General features: G+C 37.8%; 1 protein-coding gene across 7 annotated transcripts in view; it reads right to left on the bottom strand.

Moving 5' to 3' along the window:
* FRY (FRY microtubule binding protein) overlaps positions 1-16073 on the bottom strand; it is a 225272-nt gene that overhangs the window by 38587 nt on the left and 170612 nt on the right. For all 7 annotated transcript variants that reach the window (XM_054272258.1, XM_054272257.1, XM_054272262.1 and 4 more), the window contains 9 exons: positions 12977-13127; positions 12313-12416; positions 8922-9107; positions 6774-6972; positions 6050-6171; positions 5029-5216; positions 3999-4093; positions 1736-2337; positions 68-165 (listed from right to left, as the gene is read on the bottom strand). In XM_054272258.1, the coding sequence (XP_054128233.1) occupies positions 68-165; positions 1736-2337; positions 3999-4093; positions 5029-5216; positions 6050-6171; positions 6774-6972; positions 8922-9107; positions 12313-12416; positions 12977-13127 (1745 nt within the window). The remainder of the gene's footprint in view (positions 1-67; positions 166-1735; positions 2338-3998; positions 4094-5028; positions 5217-6049; positions 6172-6773; positions 6973-8921; positions 9108-12312; positions 12417-12976; positions 13128-16073) is intronic.

The following is a 16073-nucleotide window of genomic DNA, read 5'->3' as shown; positions in this document are numbered from 1 at the left end:
TATCAAGAACAAGGCATCTGCATTCATAGAGTTTGAGGATGTACAAAACAGCAAATGATTTTGATACCTGAGCAATCCTTTCAGCTATATCTTTACAAAACTGGTTTGGGCTGTCAAAATGCTGAATTAAATGGGGCAGGAGACACAAAACATTCAGTGGAAATCCTAGAACAAGAAAATACAGAATAAAACATATATTCTGGACAGCAAGAGCCACAGTGATCTTTAAATTGGTGTTTCATGGAAGGTCACAGTTTCAATACTACATTAGCCACAAACTCACACAGACCCTGTCTAGTTGGTCATACCACTGGCCAAGCCACATTTGTCTTAAAGGGGCCTTAATTTGAAAATCCAGTATGTCATTTAGGCAACAATACTCTTGTAAAGCATGAGCTTATTTCTGCGAACACTACTGCCCATTTCTCTTAGAGATAATTTTTATCTTTTCCACTTAACTGGCTTATTGACAGTCTTAACCAGTGGCATTTTCACTACAGCTGCTAAAACACAAAAAGAAATTCAGTGAGCATTGATTAATAAACAACTGTTCTGGTCAGCTGCCAGGCACAGCTTCCACTGTTTTACACTGTTCAAGGTAATAAAAATGCACCAAGTTCCAAGTGCTGTAATTAGCTTAAGTGCTGTCTGGAACTGGGATTCAGATCCAACTCATAGCTCAAAGTGGTTGATGAAATACCTGCAGCAGCTGTAACAGAGAGCTATAACAAAAGCTGCTCTAGTTCAGGTGGGAGCCCAGAAGTCAACTAATTGTACTTGGATATAATCTGCTTTTTGAAAAGAAAGAATTTGTTCTATGAAATTTGTTCATTCCCTCTCATTATACACAATTAAACAAGTTGCTGAAATTAGCATCATGGTTTCCCTACTCTTCCTTTGTATTCAGGGAAAAGGAAGGATGCCTCCAGATGGTACTGTCACAGCAATTCAATGTGTGAATTGCCCAACCAAAGCCTGGAACACAGGCACCACACAGGTGCTTAGAGATGGGCAGGCTGCTCATGGCATTCATTCCTCTACGCTGTGTCTAGGCTTGCTATGATTTAATTGTCAAGCCTGGACATTTGTCTTAGTATCTGTTTTTCAGACCAAAAGAGAGGAGCAAAAATCTGGAACAATGCAGAAAACTCTCCTCAAGAAATATAATTAAGAAGTGGCCACAACCTCAGCTAAATAATGGGGAATTTCAAAATGCTGTCTTATTTCCCTATAACCCAGGATTCTCTCCTCACTCACTATTGTGCTATTGTAGTTTATCTAGAGTGTACAAGAATTTTTGATGTTTATATTTTTAGAGAAAATACCACGAAACACTAATTTAAAATCAAGCAGTTTGACATAGTTTGAAAACAATTGAACAGAAAAACTGACCAAAGTAGGTAATAGAAGTTTTGACAGTATCTCCTTACATGTTTGCTTTGTCACCAATCAGAAATTTTATTTGATGCTAAAGACCTAGAAATGAAATGCTAAATAATACATGATTTCTCTCCTCCAAAACCTTGTTGTGCAATGGATTCACTTTCTAGAAATAGGTAATTATTTCTACGAAATTTAAAAAAAGCTCACCCAACTCAAAGCAAAAGTGCATTATGCTATATTCAAAGAGAAAGAAAAATTGCTAATTTTTGTTTTGTTCAGATACCTGAATGAGGTCTGTGACCAAATGTCAATGCAACAGAAATTGAACGAGAGGAGAGCATAATGGTTTTACCTATAGCTTGAGAGGAATCCACCATGGATATTCGAGACACTGGTGTCAGCAAACTAAAGAGCTGGAGTGTGAGGTCAGTGGTAGTAAGGGAAGTGAATCCTTTCAGGAGCAGCTGCTGAAGTCCTGAGAAGTCTGCCCATTTCAGCTGCCCTTGCAGCTTCTCTAGCTTCTCCCGGTTTTCAGCTTTATCTAGTGGCAAATGAGCCAGAAGTTTATTTAGCAACCGCAGCGCCATTAGGTACTCAAACTCAAAATCTGATTCCATCAAAGCCACAGCAACCCAGAAGATGGTGGCCAGTAGGTTGGTTGGATTGTTAATATGGGATGGATCAGTGAGACTGTCCTTTAGAGAGGATGAACTCCTGGTTTTAGAGGACAGGCCTTGCTGGGTGCATGCCTGAATTCTGTCTAGTGTGGCACTGCGTGGTGGGTCTGAGGATTTGTCCACATCTCCAAACTTTTTGGGTACAGAGAAGCTCCTCTGGTGTCTACTCCGCTCAGCAGTGGCTGTGTTGCCGCCTGCAGGATTCATATTCAGCTGCCCCGTGCTCTTCCGGTTTGCGGTCAGTTTGGCGTTCGATGATAAATCTGGTGAAGATGAACTGAAACCAAGATTTAAAACATCCATTACACTGTGTGAATGCACAGCTTGAAAGGGTGCATATTAGATGCAAGCTAAGTATTTTTCAGACTGTAAATAAATATTTAAATGGGAGAAATAGAACACCAAAGCATCTATTGCAGTCTGCCTTCTTTTTTCCAGAAGACAGACTCAGGCCCACAGACCTGACAGAGATGAGATTCACATGGCACTGCACCAAACCAGAGCAGGATAGCCTACAATCTACATAGGCAAGAATGACATGGGGATAAGAAATACAGAGCTGTGAAATGACCTATGGCAATTCCCAATGGGACAGTGGCAGAACTGAAAACAACTTTGGTCTTTAAAATGCCCTCATCAATGGAGCAAGCCCTGAACTTGGCACAGCTGGCAGGCAAATTCACAATTGTTTGCTGGGTAACTGTGGGCAGAAAAATCTTTATCAGAACCAGAAATATACCCCATTATCCTCAAGAAACCTGTCATGTGGTTGCACAGGCACTTGCCAATACAGGTCCTTCTGAAAATTTGTTGTCATTGCATCCTATCCTGCCTGTATCCTAAGATCTCTTCAAGATGTTTACAGAAAGTGTAGGTGTTTCAATTTCAATGACTAATGCCTCCTCATGCACTACCCCATGATGATCCAGACAATACCTATCAATTATCTGCACAGAGGAACTTGCTGTGTTGATACAAACAAGGGAAGTTTGCCCTGGAGAACAGCTAATTCCTGACTCTGATCCCATTCCTACCTCATACACTATGAGTCTCTACTGTCCATAGTACTTGAAGAGAATCTTATCTTGGAACTAAATGTCAGGGTAAAGTATATTGCATCCCACTGCTTTCTGGAGTGTTTCCTACTCTTTGTTCCATCTTGCTCTTTGCTGAAATGTGCACTAAAGAAAGAGAAATAGCTCTTACTTTAGGAAGTAGAAGTGTATTTATTCCTCTCTATTCTGTTCCAAGGCACTCCTTGGGCTCTGCCATGGCACAGCAGCCTGCCTACAGCTTCAGAAACGACAGCCCTGGTATTTTTGTGCTGCACATAAAGCATGGTAACTTATGGATATTTAAAATAATTATTTACCTGTTCTGTTGCTACTATTAGGAGTCAAATAGACATTCATGTCCCTCAGTACTATGAACAGCCACGTTACAGAAGGAGCCTGTGACTTCTCTCCATGTGCAAAGGTCCACTTTCAGGCCAAGGGTTTCATAAAGATGGTCAACACATCAAACAAAATCCATGTCTACACAAAAATCCTCCCTAGTTTTACTGAGAAGAAGCCATGATAATTTATTCCTGGGGAATACTTGACCTGAGAATGACACGCTGCATGAAACCAGTACTATGGAACCCGTGTTCCTTCCCAGATACATTTTCAGGTTTATGACACAAAGGTACAAAAATACAACATTTTTAAAGGATGCTAAAGTAGACTATAGCCAAGTGGCAGCAAGGTAGAATTTACAATATATTGTAAAGTTTCATTATTTCAACCATGGCAAAATTTGGCTGAAATAGTCTGATTCTCAGAAGGTTACAAATGAGGTCAGTCTTATCAAAATTATTTTTTGCTGTTAGACTGCAGAACTGCACACTTAATGTCATAAAATATTGAAAGGAATACAGTTAGAAGAACTGATTCTTACCGTGATAACACCGTCAAAAGATCACTGTTCTTCAAACAGTCAGAGAGATTGTCCACTGCAGCTTCCAAAGTAAGTAGTGCCTCCATTACATACCCCTACCAATGCAGGAGGTTAAGCATTTTAACAAAGACATTCCAAAAAGTAACATTTAAAAATCTTCAGTTCATAAAAGGAAGAGGCTCCTACTGAAACCTATAATTTCTCCTGAAAAAAAGCCCCAACATTCATACCAAAGCCACTGCCCTGAACATTAAAATGTCCCTACAAGTATGTTTTATTTTCTGCCTCTGAATGATCTATGAAGGTATGCAAGAAGGGCACATATCTCATCAAGGGACTGGTAATGACACACTGAACCTCTGACTTGCAGGTCACTGATTTAAATTCTACACAAGCAGTTGTGACAGAGTATTACTGTCATCTTGTGGCAGTTTCATTACCTAAATAAAATATGGAGGTGATGTCAGTCTATTTCTTACTGAGAGCCAGTATTTCTCTTTATTAAGTCTTGAATCTTGCTATAAATAGTCTCTGATTGTAAAATTTCAGTCTGTTTAGCTAAACAGAGTGAACATCATAGTGCTGTGAAAGGTCTGTATCAAATTAAGTCAATGTAAGCTTTGTATTATTATGGATGGTGCAGATTTCTTTACTCCTAAACATGCTAACTTCTGAGGAATGAGACAGTGTCTACTTCATGTTGTGAGATTACATCACCAGACAGATGATGGATTCCTTAAACCCAAATTAATGAAGTTGCAAAGGAAAAAAGCGGTCATCACAAATATTTCATTTGGAGTGACAATTACTAAAATTTTCTAGTAGTTCTCTTTAGAGCTATTGTAAGATTGTCACAGCTTGATGAAGGCTTAGCTAAGGTACATATGATTTCAGCAAACTCAGAAGTAACCTTTTTCGAGGCCACATTCTACTCTTCATCACGACTCCACAACACCTTGTAAAATGGTAATTTGAAATTAAGTATGCACAGAATCAACAGTTCTAAGAAGCATTGTTTACACATCCATACCTGAATCTCATCTCCATGCTCTCCAATAACTTCCACCAATCTTGACAGGAGGTCAGACAACGCGTGTGCAGAAAGGGGCTGCTTTAGGGCCCTGAATATCTGGAAAGAGCGACCAGCATAATGTCTGGAAGAGCTTGAAAGAGCTGTTTGTAAAGCAACTTCACTCAGATGCTGCTCCAAATGAAAACCTAAGCAAGAGAACAGAATGTCAATTTTTCCCCCCTCTTTTTTATTACAGACTTTACTGTGGGTCATAAACAGGCTGAACCTACTCTGTGAGGAGGATATGCTCGTTAGTGTGTGTTGCAGACACAGAGAAATGGAGGTGCAGAAACATCTGTGCTTTGGAGAATTTTACATTTGTTTTGCACAGAATGCAAGAAAATTAACTGAAAAAAAATTGGAGTATGAAATTGATAATCTGACTTATTTTTTTTTACAATTCCTGGACAAACTTTCAAGCCATCCAGTATTCTGGCTGCCAGCAACAGTAACTTCTGAAAACTCCCAAACCTGAAGTCAAACTGAATCAGGAGTCTTTCTGTCAGCTTCAGAAGGCTTTGGATAAGATCTTTAATATAAATACTGATGCTGCATTCTGCTTTGATCTTGGAAATTATTTAATTAGTGACTGTGCTAGTTTTCAACATGCAATCAGCACATTCCCTATGTTCTAAAAACCATAATAAATGAAAAATAAACTTTTATTGCCAGAAGAAATTTAACAAAGTATATTTACTTAGAAGCTGTGATGTATTTTACTAACAGGACACAGAGGAGATTTTATCTGGCAGAATCAATCAAAAGGCTTTCTACCAACAGCTTTGAAGAAATATTCAACCCTCAGGAGCAGTTTAATCTAACATGATTGTTTTAAAGCAATTCTTTCATATGTCATACATCCTTGTTAAGACATATTTACTGTGCTTCTGCATAAGCAGATGTACTAAGTCACAAGACAAACATTAAGTGTGACCGTGAGGGAATATTTTTTTAGTTAGGAAAAGAAAATATTTACTACCTGACTTGGAATCTTTAAATACAGATACAACATGGCGCAGAAAATTAGTGAGCTGTTCAGCACTCTTGGTGTTCTGATTTTTGGGAGTGATATCTTCATGGCACCAAAGTGGACCAAATGCCCTTAAAGAAATACACAACAAAGTGCAAGATTTCTTTGAGTTATCTGAAATAAATGTAATCAGTTAAAAGATATAATCTATACAGGTACTTAGATATTTACAGGTCCATGACCTGGGAAACATGCAACCAAACATAATTTTAAATAAAAGTAAATAAATATTCCTATGTTGTATTTTAAAATATAAGCTGTGCTGTGTATTTAGCACAGCACAGCTTATATTTTATATTTAGCATAAACAAATCCCTGTTTTTCAATTTAACATTATGCCTAGAATCTGCTGGCTGTAGCTGGTAGTTAATATTAGTTTCACTATGGCCTTTCACTATGCACTTTACACTTTGTATCTAATTTTATAATAATGAAACTAGCTGCTTCTATTAGTTCATTTCTGTACATTAAACTATCAGTCAATTAAATATTTTATTTCTGTCAGGCGAGATTTTTTTTTCTGACACTGTAGTGCTTTTCAGTACCTACCTACCACTGTAAGTATCAAAAAAAAGAGGAATGGGGTCTGTAATTAGTATTAGAGCTCAGTCATTTTCCTTTAAGTTGCTTCATGAAATGGAGTACAAACATATCCTCTGCTTATCTGCATTACCTGGTTGTCAGAAACTCAATTAATTTGTTTGCTTTCTCATCTGATTCAGCAGCAGTGTCCACGTCCTCAACTTCTTGTGTGATCTGAGGGAGATTTCCACTGCTGCCTCCCAGGCTGATGCTGGAGGAGGTGGAGCTGGAGCTCAAGCCGGAGTCTGGCACTGGAGAGGACTGGTATTCCCGCAGAAAGTCAAAGCCACCTGCCAGCCAAAGGGGAGGAGATAAAGGTGGAATGCACTGTTGGGCCAGCTCTGCAGATGGAAGTGTCTGCCAAGCAGCTCTTTTCAGAGTCAGCAGCAGAAACCTTCCACTGGGAAACACGGGGAAAACCTGCAGAACACAACCCTCAAATACTGATGGGAGTGAAAATGGTACTTTGTTTCTAAACGTGTAGAATCTAGAATAAAATGAAAACTACCCAAGTCAAGATTTTTGTTTTTACTGCACAAGGACAACAGTACTTGGAAAACAAATATTCCAGGAATATTCTTTACATTCAGAAGTAGGACTTTTTAAAACTGAATTTAGAAGTTGGCAAAGTGCATGCAAAGTTCACTTCTCTGGCCTAGTCTGATATGGAAAAAAACTGCTGGGTGGAATTTTCAGAACGATTATGCTGTTCTAATTTTACAAATGTAATGGAAATCAAGTCACAAGTGTGGCTTCTTTGAACAGCTTTAGTAACTGTACCCACTGGACTCGTCATACAAAATATTTTCAGCATTAGGATGAAACACCTGAGTAAGAGTTCTGCTAGATCAAAAGCTTGCCACAGTTTCAGAACTAAGATTAGAAACCAAGACCTGTTTTCTTAAGGTTAAACTTCTAGTCATGTTTAGGCTGTACCTACAACAGAAAAAAACTGCCTTCTGAGAAAAATGGGACAAAATCCATTGCAAATGAGAAGACTCTTAATTTAATTGCCTGACATTACATGGAACAAACCTGAGCTGAAGCATTTTCAGTTAGGATTCTTTGCTATAGCTACTCACCTACACTCTCACTCTTTATATTAGCTTCTCAAAAACCAGACCAAAATACCAAATCTTGATAACTTCTGGAATTCCAGAGGGGCAGAATCAGGGTACCAATTACATGTTTTAGACACAAGAATGAAAACAGTTTTTCATTTCGGCAGAAAAGCAGTAATATAATTTTAATGGAAAATTTTTATTCTGTATTTAATAATTAATAGATGTGCACTGGGAAAGAAACCCACCCAACTCCAGACAGGAAATTATTGTGAGATAACTTTTCACAGAAGTTATTCAGAATGAAGTATCTTTGGCCAAAATAGTTAATCAATCTAGAATACTTATCCCTTCTGCTCATTACTTTAAAATAATTTTGTTGTGTCTCAGAAAAATAGTAATAAGTTATCATGTAATATTTTTTATAAAACCAAATTACCTATTACTTCCTAAATAACAATGGAAATGGCACTGATATGAGAATCTTTACTTTTCAGTTTTTTACTGTATGGTAAAGTTCCTCACCCTCTTACTGACAACCAATCCTACACCCACAACTCTTTATTGGTTCCGTGATTCCTCCAAAATGGAACAGAACACCTGCTTTTAATAATATTATATGACAGCAGTAAATCTAACTAGCAGCTTTCTACAAATCGGTTCAAACCAACTCCTTAAAAACAGGTAAATTGCTAAAAGTAGTAGAACACTGACCTCAGCAGAGGTCTGAAGTAAGACTCCTAATGTAGAAAGAGATTTCAAGACAGAAATGCAATGTATCAGTGATATAAAGGAGGGTGTGTATCATGTGAAACTTAATTTAATAATGGAAAATCTGAGCTGCACATTCTTGCTGCTTTTCCTGTGTCGGAATTATTTATGCGTTTCTTTTAAGGGCGAGGAATGATTGTCCTCATTTAAAGTAGCTCTGGATCCCTGAGGGGGGAATCAGGAAGTTATTAGCCCTATTCATTTTAAAATACTACATTACATATTTTTGCCTTACATTAGATAACTTTTTTAATATAATGAAAATTTGTCTAATAATAAATTGCATGCATCCCTAGGGTAGTTCACATGGAATTAGTATTAATGGGAACTGTTCATATTTGCCACTTTATTACTTTGATTTATCAAAACCTGACAGTATGATACAGTGCTCTCCTTGTCTTCATTACCTGTGTAAAGATATTCAGGTAAGTATGCTGGTTGTACTGTCAGAGTCTTGGTCTCATTCATCTCTCTGGTCTGAAGAAGCACAGATGCAATGGCTTGATAGTTGTTATTGCAAGATAATGCAATCAAAAGGTGAAGCAGTAACTTTTTACTGTGTTCAAAGACCTCCGGGCGGTAATGGTCAAGACCTAAAAAGAAAAGGTTACAGCAATCTCTGAACATGAAGTAATAATAAACAAGTTCACATTCCAGAAATAGCAAAAATTCCAAGGCAGTTCATGATAACAGTGCAAATAAACAAAAGATGTAGTATTTCCAGACATAGTTACCAGTGCTGTCACTTAAATGTATGCGTATATTTAGTTTCCATTCTGAAGTCTCACACATGAGGTACAACAAAAGAGTGGTAATACAGCTTTACACATTGTCTCACTGCAGGTAATTTGACAGGTCTGAAAAACCTTTAAAGATGAGGCATTCTTCATGGTGGTTGTAATTACATTGCTTACCACAGTATCTGACTTTTTAGCACAATTTTAGAATTACTGCAAACTGTAAGAGGCAGAGACTGATTTATTAAAAAAGGAACTGACAGACAAATCATTTGAAAAAGAACTTCAACTACCAGTGAGCAGCATGAGACATTAGCCCCTAACTCAGGATGCAGAACTCAAACTGAAGGTCTAGCACTGAAAGACTTTGATTTGGTTTACTGTCAGCTGTAAGATTTTAAAACAGAGAGAATAGTTCAAAATTACAAATACAATGGAAACATATATTTCTGCACTCTGTTTTAGTATATCTCATTTTGATTCTCTTTCAGTACCCTGCAGTATATTTGAACTTACTTTCTCTTCTGTTTAAGAGTAGTTTCAGTGCTGAAAAAGTTAACTTTTTTCTTCCTCAACTCCTCTCTTCTCAGGATATATCCCTCTTCAAAAAAGCAGCTACTTCATCACTCTGTGTGGCAGCAGCCAACAGATCTTTCAAGTCAGGCATTTTCTAATATACTCTAGTCATGCTGGTTCTTGTTTGGCCTGCAATAATGAAGCTCCTCACGCTGCCACAGTCTCAACACTGTGCCTTTGGCTCCTAAGGGCAATTCTCTGAAGGTCCCATGAACCTTGGTCTTACTCATCTTGCAATGGCCTCCTCCAAAAGAACTGTGGCCATCCTGCCTACCTCTATTTCAGCTTCTTAAGGTTTCTGCTCCTATTCACATTTCTCCATCTACTTCCACCTGCCAGGAGATAATGAACCCATCCTATCTGGTTTTAACATATATTTCAAAGGATATAAAAAGGTTTTTTAGTTGAAAATAAATTCTACATTGGCAAAAGTGGTAGCTGAAATCCTATTAAACCCTAAGTTGTATAAAAGTATTGGCACAGATCTGCCAACTGGGAAGTGAGAAGGACAGCTCAGTCTTTGTGCTTGGCCAAGGCTGGTCCCTTCTTTAACCTTCAAGAGTTCCAAGGAGGGTAAGCTTCTGTGACAGGGACACATTTCCATGGGAAAGGAGTCTAGTGTTCAACTAATTTCACACTGGTTGCAAAAGAGATTTTAAACAGCAGTGATTTTCATGCACCAGAGATAGGCAAGTTCAAACCAGCAGTCTGCCTGCCTGCTTCACCCACAGTACTACAAACCATTCAATAACCTATTAAACACACAGACATTGCAAAATTCTTTCATTTTAATATTTTCTCGCTTATTCCAATAAATTAAAGGATACCAGCCCTCCAGCTAGCCAACATACTAGTTTCCAGTCTGCTTTTCAATCAGATGCATCTGCCTGCGTGGGCTATTGCTATCCTATTCCAACAGGATAGCAATACTTAACTTTTAATTACATTCATACCTTTAGCTAATGTGTGGCATAGCTTCCTTGCAACATCACAAGAGCTCTACTGCAGAATAGAAAAATTTTCCACAGGAGGTATAACAACTCTAGAGGAACTGACCTTGAAGCCTGAAAGCTGTGATCTCACTTTAGCTACCACTAAATCAGTTATATTTAGTTACCAGCTACATTTAATTTTAATTTCACATTTCAGAATTGATAGTTTTTAGCCAAGGAATTGTCTCACATGGTATTATTAAATTTCTATTTATTCCTTATTAAAAATCTGTAATGTTGAAACCTTATTGCAAAAACAACTAATGACATTTTTCTAATTGATTACCAGTATCATAACTCTGTTTCTTCATATGTTTATTTGCATGGCTCCCTGAGGGCTCCTTAAAGCCATCTTAACTGCAAAGGTCACATTGCTCTGTACTATTCTTAAGTTCTTCATTTATTCTTGTCACAATTTCTAAGTGTAAGTACCAGTTTTCTCACACTTGCTACAAATCATAGTAAAGATGTTGTTTGATCAGTTAATGGTTATTTGATTTGTGAAATCAATGTGCTGATATACAAAACCCTATTTCACCAAAATTTTTTAAGCAGAACAGTTGGTAACAGAGTAGCAGTAAAGGAGAACAAGCATCTTCTCCAACATATACTTCATTTTACCACTGTGCTGTAACATCCCAATTTAATCTCTTTTTGCCTGCTGATCAGCAGACACTTCCAGGCTGACTGTGAATACTTAATGGTAACTATGGTGACTGAATGAGAAGTGAACTGTGATCTCAGCTATAATAAATTATTTCACAACTGCCTGTGTTTATTTCTGAACACTATTATTTATCAACCATGGAAGTCAGGGAATGGCTTTATAATGCTGAATACCCTTGTGTGCTAAAAAATTAGGCCACTCACTTTTGGTAATGTTGAATGGCAGGACAAGGAAGGTAACAGCCTCCAGATGAACTGTGCTACAGTCAGGAACAGACAGAGCAGTGGGGAAAAAGCAATGCCTCAGTGCCCAGGTACATAAGGGAACACACTGATGATAAAGTATTCCATCAGCAGTGAAATTAATGAAGCTTTGCTTTCCAGTGGTCTGTGTCCTACCTCCACCAGCTCTGCAGTCCTGGCTCTCTTACAGACTGTTTTTGCAAAGGCAAGAGACAGCACAGGTGTGTGTTGTTCAGGTTCAAGGTATGTGTAGACTGTCATCACTAACCAAGCTGGACAAAGGCATGAGTTTCACCTCCTTTCCTTGCAGGGGCCATGCCACACATTTTCATAGAGATATTTTAGGAAGTCATTAATCTTCAAATTTCTACACACCTCGCAAACTTGGCTGAAATTGGCCAAAATATTAAAAACTTTGAAGTTTTGAGATTAACTGACAGACTGCAGCTGCCTTGAGGTTTTTCTTTTAGGATGGAGAGAGGAAATCATAAAACATGTAAGAAACACAGTACCATAGCTTCAGCAAAACTAAAGTAAAAGGAGGGAGTACATTTATACTTTCTTTCTTGTTCTGCTGGTCTTACCTAAAAAGAGAGCATGTAGCAATAAAGGGAGGTGAAGAGCCCAATCTTCTCTCACACTGTGGTCCACTACCATCTCAGTCATGAAGATAACAGCAATATTGCACCTGGAAGTTGAATCACAACATCAGTTTCAAACCCCTTGGAAACAGGAAAGCACAAACAGGATGCTTATTTCTGAAGAAATACACAATCTATAAATTATCAGATTTGCGGCATTTCTTCTCAGTACAATTAATGCTGAAGCACTTTATTTACAGTATCAAGCAAACAAGTACCCATTACTGAAAAAAACCCCTATTATTGTCAATACAAATTATGTAAAATAGGAACTTCAGAATATGCATGGCCTAGTTAGAATAAAAGATCAAAGTGCTATGAATAATAGGCACAGAGGCATGGGAAAAAGAAATTTTCCTTTTCTGTTTCAGTTGTTTCATCAGTCTTATTCTTATCAGTGATGTCCTACATTGTAAACAGGCTTTCTGGTAGAAATCTGGTAGAATTGTGAGCTTTCACTGCATGTGGATTTTTGCACTGGAAATCAGCAGAAATTGACTGTATGACTTTCAGGTGTTCTGAATGGTGGGACAGTTGGTTTAGTGTTGGTCAACTACTAAGAGGAAGCATCTCACTGTCTGAAATGTCAGAATGAGAAACTGCTCACCTATGAAGGGGTCCTCGGGGTGTGATGGTTTCAGGGAGATAGTCCACGAGGGGTGCCCAACATCCTCCATTGTAAGGCATGGGCAGGGGATGTGGCTGTTTGGTTTCAACAATATTCAATAACCAGCTTGTATATGGAGAAACAGGATCATCTGCATGAAAAAGCATTCAAAAAAGCATAAAAACTCAATTCTGATTACCTTTTTTTGCAAAATACTATAGGAGATTTTATGCTAACATATGAGTTCAGCTGTTTGGAACAATGTGATAAGATGCCAAGAGGTTTGCAAATTCCTGTGTTCAATAACAAGTGATGCATTTTTAATCCCTCTTTCATGCTGCTGGAAATTAAAGAGATTCCAGGCAGACAGCACTGAGTGGTAGGAGCAGCAGCTGAATCCCTGCTGTCACTTAGTGGTGCTGGATTCAGATCACAAAGCACCAAGCAACAGACCTTCTCTTCAAAAACGAGGGAAAAGTTCAGCCAACAAAGCTGCTGTCAGAAGCCATCTGCTGCAAGGAGCAGAGTACCAGTGACACATTCTTGCAACTCCTCACCACTGCCCTGCTGAGTGACGCTACAAAGGAAGAAGTTAAATGTCCTGAATTAGCAAGGAGGCAGAAGGAGTGCTTAAAACACCTTCAGGGTAATTTTCTTTCAACAGGGATGAATTATATCTTGAATTTCCCAAAGATGTATTTAATTTTGCTTTATTGTGACAGCTGCTGTTTGCTAATGAGTGTTAGGGTTTTGTCTCCCACCTGTTTATCTGCAATAATGTGGTCAAGTAAGTTATTTCCACCACTTTCTGTCTTGTCTCAGCTGCACAGTTTTGTTCATCTCTTCTGTATTTTGTTACCTCTCATTCCTCTCGATTTTCTCACTGTTCAGTTTTTATTTTTGAGGTCTGGCAGTCTGTGATACACTGCCATGGAAAGTATCCTTCCTTGGTCTGTTTTTGACATACATTTAAACACTGCCTTTTATGAATTTTTAATTAGTGTTATTTTTTGTTCTGTTCCTTCTTTTTGTGTTTTAATTTGTTTGTTTGCTTGTTTATTTTGTTTTGTTACACTTTTGTACTTTAGGTAAGCTTAAAACTCAGCATTTTCCTTTTCTTTTTTTTTTTAACAGCATGTATCTGATGCTTGTCAGCTTTCCCACGGGAAACAAAACTGTTTTGATGCCTACAAAAGTATCAGAGCTGAATTTTTCTAATGTGCATCACTTCTTAGTTTTAGAAAAACTTCTTCAGATTTCCAGATCTTCAGGACACTTTCAATGCAGTAGCTGGTTCTCCAATTATTTCTAAAATGCCAACTTTATAAATCCCATTTTTAAGTCTTGGACTTTTAAGAAACACTTTATATTTTAAGGTTACTATTTAGATTCTCTGGAGGATGACAGATCAGTTACAGATAAAGAAGAATAAAATGACTTAACGCAGCAAAGTATGGCATTTTCACATATTCTTAACCAGAATTAACCAGATAATGTTTGTCAAATGCTTTTCACAGAAAAAGCACTGCACGAGATCTACTTATTTCTACCAATTTAAGTGTTTCACAGAAAAGTGCGTCATGAAGGTCACACCAAGACCTAGATCCTCACTCCTGTTTTCACAGGTTTATGTGCAGACCAAGAAAAAAAAGAAAAGAAGCACCTTGAAGGTAAACATACAATCCTTGCCTGAACAAAAAAATTTGTGTGCTGCAGAGTGGTGTTCTGTATTTATATCCTCAGCAATACATGAATGTTAAAGTAGCTTGGAGAGAGGGGAGAAGCCATACCACCAAATCCTTTGCAGCCTGGGCTGCCTGTCTGAGCAAGTAAGTTGGAAGTTGCATTATGTTTCTTGTAGAATGACAAGAGATATAAAAATTCCTTTCTCTTATTAGAATTCTATGTAAATGTCAATAGCTAAGTAAAACACATTTTATTTTCCCTCTAAGTATTCACATACTTGCTAAAGGAACCCCTGTGAGAAGCACACTTTGCATAAATATTCACAGTAGTATAAAACTTGCAGGTATAGGCAGGAAAAAACATTCAGGCACTGGCTGGAGGAGACATTCCAAAAGAGCAAAGAAAATTTCAGCATTTTTAAACTTTTTATCACTCTAAGCTCTTGTCAAAACCAGGTATTTGTGGAGACTGTTCTGATAATATAAATGCTGTTCTGTCTTGAAAGACTGTTCATGCAGATGAGATTAGCACCAGTGCTTCAATTAACATCTGGTGAAGCATTTTAAGTAGCTGCAGAACTAGAAAGCCATAAAAAATTCAAGACAAGTGTACTAAACCCCACTGAGTTTAAGATGTTGCACACTTTCTTATGTATTTAAACACTGAAGTTTGTACATACACAATATTTTGTCAATACTGTGTTTCGTAACTATGAATAATAGTTGTTGGTGTACATTAAATTATCCTATTGTATTGTGTTTTACAGTCTTTGCATATTTTGCAGAAGAGTATCACAAAAAAATTACTTGGATTAAAAAATATATAAAATCTTTACTTTTCATACCAAAATGATGTCTACAATACCAACCCAAGACATGATGGCAGATATAGAACTTGGCCTGGCTTTAATAAGCCAGTTGTCAAAGTCAATAACAAGCTCTTGACTTTTTAACATTTGCTTAATGCCTAGCCAAAATCTGTAAATTGAATTCACTCCAGAAATGAAGACAAACCATCCAGCTTTTCAGTTTTGTACTATTGTACAACAGCTAATTGGTTTTCTTTGGAATCTCTGCTGAGCACCAGTGTCCATTTACAGCCCATTTAGCAGAAATACATAAAGAACAAGAAGCATGCTCAGGAGCCCCATCTCCCCTCTATCACATGTTTGCACAGTGCAGCCCAAGACTGGTTGCAGAGAGCATATAAAAGCTAATGAGGAGATAAGACCTCATATTTGGAAACTCCTGAGCCTCTTTTCATGCTCACATAACAGCACTTGATTTGGAGGGATGCGCTGCCAAATGGTACAACTCAAAGTGCGTTCTAATGCTCTTACAAGTCTTTTGCCTTGCCATGTATGAAAGGCCCAATGTGTTACTCCCTGGAGGATTCTCTGCTGCTGCTCTCT

Source organism: Melozone crissalis, unplaced genomic scaffold (genome assembly GCF_028551555.1).
Source record: "Melozone crissalis strain CALT ecotype California unplaced genomic scaffold, PUWL_Pcris_2 ptg000013l_1, whole genome shotgun sequence".
Classification (NCBI taxonomy): Eukaryota; Metazoa; Chordata; class Aves; order Passeriformes; family Passerellidae; genus Melozone; species Melozone crissalis.
This window is presented reverse-complemented; position numbering and strand designations above follow the sequence as displayed.